The 8,873-nt window shown below is 44.8% G+C and overlaps 1 protein-coding gene across 3 annotated transcripts in view; it reads left to right on the top strand.

Annotated features, from left to right (window-relative positions):
- The window catches only part of Pitpnb (phosphatidylinositol transfer protein beta), a 52,985-nt gene that overhangs the window by 4,181 nt on the left and 39,931 nt on the right, over window positions 1-8,873 (top strand). For 2 of the 3 annotated variants that reach the window (XM_021186813.2, XM_021186812.2), the window contains exons 2-3: window positions 886-916; window positions 3,766-3,911. In XM_021186813.2, the coding sequence (XP_021042472.1) occupies window positions 886-916; window positions 3,766-3,911 (177 nt within the window). The remainder of the gene's footprint in view (window positions 1-885; window positions 917-3,765; window positions 3,912-8,873) is intronic. The other variant, XM_029533615.1, reaches the window with a different exon arrangement.

Consider the following 8,873-nt stretch of genomic DNA (forward strand, 5'->3'; position numbering starts at 1 on the left):
TTTATTTATTTATTATATATAAGTACACTGTAGCTGTCTTCAGACACTCCAGAAGAGGGCATCAGATCTTGTTATAGATGGTTATGAGCCACCATGTGGTTGCTGGGATTTGAACTCCAGACCTTTGGAAGAGCAGTCGGGTGCTCTTACCCACTGAGCCATCTCACCAGCCCCTCAGCCTGCTTTCTTATAGAACCCAGGACCACCAGCCCAGGGATGGCACCACTCACAATGGGCTGGGCCCTGCCCCCTTGATCACTAACTGAGAAAATGCCTTACAGCTGGATCTCACAGAGACATTTCCTCAAGGGAGGCTCCTTTAATAACTCCAGCTGTGTCAAAGTGTCACACAAACCCAGCCAGTACAAGTATCAAAAATAAAATATGCGCAGGATTAGAGAGTTCAGTGGCTGAGAGTACTCCTGACTGCTCCCTTAGAAGACCCATGTTGGGTGCTTCTCGACCTCCTGCCCTACTGTGCCAAAGACCCCGTGCCCTCTTGCGGCTTTCGTGGACTATCGCTCACACACATACAAATAAATCTTTAAAATGCACAGCACACATGGTAAATGAAACTACTAAAAACCTCATGGGTGTGTTCTGACCAGAGTCTGCAGATGATGAATTCGTTGATGCTTGCTTACCCTGCACTGAGAACCAAGCTCCTGCATCCTGGGTCCTGTGGTAGTAAAGCCGGCAGCCCTCCAAGCTCAGCAATGGCAGTCTTAGTCTTATAGCTGAGAACCCGAACCTAGGCTCATAAACACCCCCTCCCATGAATGGCTTTTTTGTCCACTGTGTCACTAGAGTTAAAGTAACATCAAGTCTGGAGATCTTGTTTTAAAGCCGTATCAATATGTAATGTATATTTGTTCTCTTTTTCAGCCGTGTGGTTTTGCCGTGTTCTGTTCAAGAGGTAAGCATTTTTGCTTCTTGGAATTCTGTTGGTATGATTGACTGATACGTTAACCTATGGGGTTTTGTAATGTGTGTCTGCTTTTGTCTTCTCTTTTGGTGCAGTCCTGGGGTCTGGACCCAGGGCCTCAAAAACATTAGGCAAGCAGTCTACCAAAGGAGCTGCAGCCTTCATTTTCTTTTTTATTCCAGCTTATGTGACAAAATGAATTATGTGTAATAGATTATTACAAACAAATTTCTGCTATATTGTCTCATTTGGAAGGGTCTATAGAATTAGTTTAACAAGTGTAGAATTTCTTTCCTTTGTCCCATGAAAATGAGATTCCAGCCTCAATGTAAGTACTTAGTAGGTGAGAGAGCTTGATGCTGAGAGAAGAGCTGATCTCCTTGACTGATAGACATTTGTCTTTCTGTGGAACTTGCTTTTCTGTTAGCATTGCGCACCCCACCAGTGCAGTGTGAGTTAAGCCTTGAGCTTTTCTGGCTGTGGGTCTGCCGGCCAGCCTCACTGCCCTGGAGACCTGTTAAAGTGTTAACAGGTTAAACAGAGTTAAACATTCCCAGCGCACCCATTTGTGCTAGTGTAATGTGACCTCATGACCTTGCACAGCCGGCCTAGTGGCTACATATAGCATAGTTACTCCTCTGCACTGAAAAGGTGCTCCAGATGTGATCTTACCATTGGCTAACAGCATGATTATGGCCTTGATCACATGGAGAACCCACACCCTGCAGTTAGGCCTGTCAACCAACACAGAGGACAAATCAGAGAGGCTGGGAAATCAAGCAGCAGGGCCCCTCTGAACCTGAGCATCCAAGTTCCTCAGCTGACAGTGGATAAATTGGAGAATTGGAAGTCAGACAAGACAAACTGATAAGACATGACAGACAACAGGCGGGAGAAAGCAGAGCTGAGGAGGAGCAGCCGCTCTTCTCAGTGCGACCCCAGAGCTGCCTGCTGTCACCAGGGCACACAGCACTGGCTGTACCAGGCCCTGCTCTTTATTTGCACAATTGATTATTTGAACCCAGAGGTGGAGCTTGGTGTTTATTTTTGCAGGTGTTTTGGGGCTTGGGGGTGGGGAATAGCTGATTGAAACGGGGAGATTTGGGGGTGGGGAATAGCTGATTGAAACAGCTTGTTTAAATCTAGAGTCTGGATATCGTAATCCCAGATCTTTTCAGCTTTTGTTATGTTCAGATTTAACAAGTGTGCCCCTCCGTGCCCCCCATGAGTCTGGATTATTCCTTTTTGGTTTTTCGAGACAGGGTTTCTCTGTGAAGCCCTGGCTGTCCTGGAACTCACTCTGTAGACCAGGCTGGCCTTGAAGAGATCTGCCTGCCTCTGCCTCCCGATTGCTGGGATTAAAGGCAGGGACTGCCGCTGCCCAGCACCGTGTTATTTTTTTCAAACAGCACCAATAAGAAAACCCAATACCTTTTTCAGGTTACCAACTCATTAATCTTTCAGGGAGTTGAGTCATTTAATTTCTTCATGTGTTTTTCTTAGACAAAATTTGTCCTCTGTTTTAAAGACATTTTAATTCTGTTTTGAAATCCGACAGGTTGAAAAGTAGGTTTTGAAGAATTTTAAGAATTGTAGCCGGGCGTGGTGGCGCACGCCTTTAATCCCAGCACTTGGGAGGCAGAGGCAGGTGGATTTCTGAGTTTGAGGCCAGCCTGGTCTACAGAGTGAGTTCCAGGACAGCCAGGGCTATACAGAGAAACCCTGTCTCGAAAAACCAAAAAAAAAAAAAGAATTGTAGCATTAAACTAACCCAAATAGCATGTCAGAAAACGGAGAGGACAGCCCCCCCACCCCCACCCCCGGCAATCCGTAGTTTTAAGTAGATAGCTTTGGAGCACTTAAGAAATGTGTTCAGTTCTAGCCTTTCAATTTCAGACCCTTCCAAATTGAATAATGCAGTGTGTAGGGGCAGGCGAGGGGAGAAAGAGAGGGAGGGAGGCAGAGAAGAAGGAGATTATTAAGTTAGCTAGCATGATAACCTTGTATCCCAAGAGCTTTTTAGATGGAGTATTTTCTGGAATTATGACGATCCTTTTATTCTCTCAATTGTAATTTTAGCTTCGAATTATGAGTTCTTAGAGATAAAATTTTGTGCCTTTTCTTTAAAAATAAGATTGTAAAGAAGAAAAAGCTTCTTCAGGCTGTCCTAGTCAAAGTCGAAGAGATTGGCATTAGTCCCATGGCTGGTCCCTAGAACAAGTAAGGGCCTCCGTTTGTTCCCTACAGTGACAGTGGCACAGTTCAGTACTGCGAACTCAGGGAAACTGCCCCACCACTGAGAGCTCACTGTGAAATAGGAATGACTGAACACTAATACTTAGTGCTGATACTTACATACTTATATTCCCAGAAAGTTTGTGTTTATTGGAGAATTTTATTGAAAAGTTCTGATCTTGGATACCCAGTGCTGTGTCTTTTCAGCTGTGCTAAAAGCTCTTGAGGTTTTAGCTCTTCCTTGTCCTTTACTGAGAGTGGAGAGCTAGCTAGCTGGTTGCCCAGCCTTAAGGTTACACTCCTAAGATATAAGAGAAATAAAAATGTTTTACAGAGTACAGATTCATCGTTCAGAAGTTGAATTGAGTGCTAATATCTTCCTGACATGTTATTAAACAAATAAGGTATTGGTGACTGTCTGTTTCATTTGTGAACACTGGGAATCCTGTGGCACCCAGCACTGTCACTTGAGTTCTCTTTTCATGTAGAACATGTGCTGAATGGTTTGTGTGGAGTTTTCTGTTAACATCTTTATTGTGGTTTTATCATAGGAAAGTTCTGCAGCTTTTATTGACTTAGTAAAACTCTGCTCTTTGGAATTTCAGTATCAGGTTGGACAGCTTTACTCTGTTGCAGAAGCGAGTAAGAATGAAACTGGTGGTGGAGAAGGAATTGAAGTCCTGAAGAATGAACCTTACGAAAACGATGGCGAGAAGGGACAGTACACACACAAAATCTACCACCTGAAGAGGCAAGTGGGCTCCACCAAGGCCTGCAGTGTCTGTCTGTCTAGCTAGCAGCCTTGTCAGTAGGCCCCGTGAACTGTAATGTTCCATAGCAACTATGTGTTACACTTTAATTTGTTGTGGGCCCCCTTGTTTTTATACTAAATTATGAGAGTGATTCAAACACTGGGGAAGACTATAAGATTAACCCTTCATCCTCTGTCTGGAGAGGGTTTTTAGCAGTCAGGTGCACTGGCTGCTCTGGCAGAGGACCCAGGTTTGGTTCCTAGCACCCATGTGGAACTCATTTACTCTCAGCGGGATCTAGCACCACAGGTACCAGGAACTTCTCACCTCCATGAGTACCAGGCATGAATGTAGTGTGTGCACACACACACTTGAACTACTTTAAGAGTTATCCTTCCAAGTCCTAGCTCACCCATGTTTTTATTTGGTATCTGTAGGAGCCATTGATTGATTGATTGATTGATTGATTGAATGTCTGTGTGGGAGCCTCAGATATTGTGCTCAGGATGAAGGTCCCCTCTGAGATAGGGCTCGTATTGATCCGGAGCTCACCAGTTATGCTAGACTGACGGGGCACTGGGATTGTGGGTACAGGTCCCTGAGCCCAACACTTAGATGTGGTTTTGGGGATTGAACGAAAGGGTCTCATGTTTACAAGACAAGAACTTTATCAATTGAGGAAACTCCCCTAGCCCTTGTCTTGTGTGTGCATGTGTGTGTTTAAGCCAAGTAAAATCCCCTGATGTGGCACTAGCATAGTTTATTTAACTGTTCTCTACAGGATAGGGGATGAAGATCATTCACACATTTTAGGTATGAATTTATAGTTTTAGTATGTTTTGGTAGCTGTAGAACACTTTGGCTTGTCCTAGATGCTGTACTTTTTAGGACAAAGGGCCTGCTGGAAAGCCCCAGCCATTCAAATCATCCTCCAAAGTTCCGTACTATTGATTTTCCTGTTTGAATTTTTGCTAGTCTCACAGACAGAAAGTCCATACTTCTGTTTGTGTTTGATGGTGGTGTGGCTGGCTGCAGCTGCTGCTGGCTGCTGGTGGGGAGGTCTGTGGCTGATGGTCTGCACACACCGCTCTTTATTTTTCCTTCAGTTTTGTTCCTTTGTGTGCTCCTCTTAAGCCTGACAGCCTTATCTCTCATTTCCTTTATATATTTTTCAATAGGAAATGCATACTGGAGACTAGAGATGATGGCTCTGGGTGCATTTTGCCAACCACCTCTTTGTCTACTAAGCTTGGGAGGGTATCTCTGCTCTTCTTGTGTGTGTGTGTATACATACATACATACACACACACACACACACACACACACACACACACACAGCTCTTATGTTCCTGCAGTGTAGATGAGTTTAGGTGATTAAGCTTAAACTTTATCATCATTTTCTTTTTTAAGGCCATATTTCCATTTATGTGTATGTGTGTGTTGTATGTCACAAGTGTGAAGTTACCTGTGGAGACCAGAAGAGGGTTGCAGGCTGCAGTGATCCGTCCTAAATGTGTGCTGGGAACTGAACCCTGACAAGTGCTCTCAACCACTGCGCCGTTTTTGCAGCCTCTGTTTTCACTAAAAAGTTTGATTTACCCGTTTCTTGAATTCTACAAATAGCTTGAAGTTCCTTATTGAAAGCTGTGGGCTTTTTCTGGCAGTGCTAAAATAAGCCAAAGGGTTTGACGTAGGAAATTATTCTGTATTGGTCTGTGATATCCTTTATAGATTAATATTCCAAATGTGAAAACATGAGCTTGTTCCAGTGCTGTGACAAAAATGCATGACCAAAACCACCTTGGCTTACAAGTCACAGCATGAAGCAAGCCGGAGCGTGAGCCTGGAGGTGAGAAACGAGGCAGAGACCATGGAGGAGAACCACTGCCCAGCCTACTCCCATGCTTGCTCAGCCTGCTTTCCTTACCACCCAAGACCACCTGCCCGGGNGGGGGGGGGGGGGTTGCGCTCCCTTCTCAATCTTTAATCAAGATGATACCCTTACAAACTTGCCTGCAGGTGATCTGGAGGCTTTTTCTCAAAAGTTCTTTCCAGTTGACTAGCTTGTATCTAGTTGGCAGAAAACCAACCTTAAAAATTGTGTAATGTCTCTTTTAAAAAGTGTGTAACATCCTTTATTTAACCTAAAGGTTCAGATATTAGAAAAACAGCATCTTATTATATCGAAAAGGTCTATTACTGGATCATTAGGTATTCATAAAGTATTCCATGTTTTTAAAACCTAATCAGATAAGAAGCCTCGAAAGTCATTAAAGTGTTAGAAATGTTGCCCACTTCCTGCTGAGATGTAGGTGACTTCATTTTTATGAGAAAGAAGGGTGTTAAATGCCGTATTAGAAACATCTGACTTAAGTAACCCTCCAGCCATTAATGATGGCTCTTAGTTGAAGAGAGCTATAAATATGGTCACTGCAAGTGGCACCATTGATTAACAGCTTATTTGGACATGGGGTTAGGACGGTTAGACTTGTAGTGCAGGCTCTCTGTAGGCTCCACAGCACCTTTTCTGTGTACCATCCTGAGACATAGGTTATGAGTTTCACACAGGAAGACAGAGAGACCCCTTGCCGTGGTCAGTAAATCACAGAGACTTGGTCACTCTGACTTTTAGTTTCTCTTGGTCAGAGTATGAAGTCCCAGGCTAGGGAGCCCAGTGATGAGGTCCCCTAAGGAGAAGCAGAAGGTGACAAAGGGGGTGGTGAAGGCTGCTTGACTCTTGTGCCTGTTCTTACCAGGCCCTTCAACCCCTGTCCAAAGATGGTAGCTATGAACAGAAATACAGGAGGGGTTGGGGCATGAAAGGAGAGAGGGGAGAGGGCAGCAGTCTGTGGGACCTGCTCTCAGAGTCACTACTGTCACACTGACTACTGATCAGCCATGGAATGCCTACCTCACATAAGGACCACAGATCACTTAGCAGCTGAGGCCGTCAGAGCACTGTCCCTGGAGCATCTCAACTCTGCACCTAAGGAAACTGAACCTGCAAGGGTAGCATCGAATGATTTAATTAAAGCCAGGTCATGCGCCCTGTCTCACACACACACACACACACACACACACACACACACACACACACTCTGAACATCAGTAGAATTGGAGCTTTGGCTAAGACCACCAACACCTTATTTTGCCAAGTTTATGCAATTGTGGGTTTCACTTGTCCCAGAGTACCCAAAGTCCAGACCCCTGGCTTACTGCTTATAGCCATTTGTGTATGAGGAACACCTCCCTGTGGTTTTGAGGTGCTTGTCGCTGATAGTTAAGGATGTTGGAATTTCCTTAAGAGTCTTATGGACTTTGCGTGTTATTGGACAAATCTTCTGTTTTGTTTTTTGTTTTGCTTTGTTTGTTTGCTTTGGTCAGTCTCTCCATGTAGCTCAGGCTCACTTGTGAGTCTCCTTCCTCAGCCTCCTTGAGTGTGGGAACTGTAAGCTCTACTGCCGTTTCTCAACTTTCTCTACTGTGCAGAACTGTGTGTTAGGACCCTATCAGAGGTGATTTGCGGAACCACTCCTGTTCTGTAGGCTACATTTTTATTTTTTAAACAGTGCCCTTTGAAGTCGGAAAAGTTTGTTGTTTTATGAAGTTCCAATTCACTGGTCTGTGCTTGTCCCAAGTCACTGGTACCCTCCACCCTTCAGACCCTTCAGTCTGTCCATTTGGAGCTGGTTTTGCCACCGTCTGCCCACTCCCCAGAGTCAGACCCAGGCTGTGGTGTCGTGCTCAGAGCTTTCAGTTGCTTACACACGGCAGGGGATGGACGTCATAGGCCAGCCTGTGGGCGGGCAAGCAGTCTGCTTAGGCTGCCTGCCCACCGCTCACAGCCAGCCCTGTCTTGTGCTCTTCCTGCAGTTAGCCATGAGGGTGCTCCATGAGGGAGCTGTGCCCAGCGAGGCTCCGGCCTCACTGACCTGTGCTCGCTCTCTTCTGCAGCACCATCCACCCGTGCCCTGTGCTTTGCTGCAAGATAGGTCTTGGTTTTTGTCTTCTGTTTTGCTTCCTTTCCTGGAAGAGCAGGCTGTGTTGGGATTGTCCCTGTTCATTTTCTCCATGCCCCCAGCAAGGCAACTGCAGTCATTGAGCTATGCCAGTCTGTTTTATTCTTCCTCTTCTCCTGTGACAGTTGCCTTCCGCAAGCTGGAGAGGCTGCTCAGTGGTTAAGAGCATATGTGGCTCTTGCACAGGGTCTGGGTTCAGTTCCCAGCATCCGTGTCAAGGAGCTCGCAGTGCATGGAACCTCAACTCAGAATGCTTCAGGCTTTCTGAAGGCACTGGCACCCACGTGTCTGAGGACAAAAATCTTACCATTTTTGTTTCAGTTGCCCTGGCTGGGAACAAATGGGTAATAACCATCATTCCATTATGATTAGACCTTAATATAACCTCCTTTCAATGTAGTAGAATAAAAACTCTGCAGTTGACTTGGATCCCTAGGTTGAATATTCTGAAAGCGAGAGACGGGGCATGCCTTCTGAAAGAAGCTTCATGCTTTAGAGTTTCCTGCTATGGGAACCGTCTTGTGAGTGCTTAGCAGAAGAGAGCAGGAAAGCCCCTGTGTGCATGGTGAAGGCCTTGCTTCATTTTCTAAGTCTGTTTACTGTCATTTTTCTCAGGCTCCTTAACTTATAAAGCAATTTTCATTAGTCAAAGTGGCTTCTAAGAGATAGAGGAAAAATGATATCCATGCATCCAATTGCCTTGTTACAAGTGTGGAAGAAGGTCCACTAATGAAGATCTCTCTTCCTAAAAGCTGGATTTGAATTACATTTTGTTTACTCCATGTGCATATTTCTCCAGATTCAGTCACTGCTACACACATGAAGACAGATACTTATGAATGCTCTCATGCTAGGTGCAAAGGGATAGTAAGTTGGAGTACCTAGCTCAAAGATGGAAATTTTATTAACTTGAGTTTTTTTTTTTTTTTTTTTTTTTTTTTT

This window comes from Mus pahari, chromosome 23, assembly GCF_900095145.1.
Source record: "Mus pahari chromosome 23, PAHARI_EIJ_v1.1, whole genome shotgun sequence".
Classification (NCBI taxonomy): domain Eukaryota; kingdom Metazoa; phylum Chordata; class Mammalia; order Rodentia; family Muridae; genus Mus; species Mus pahari.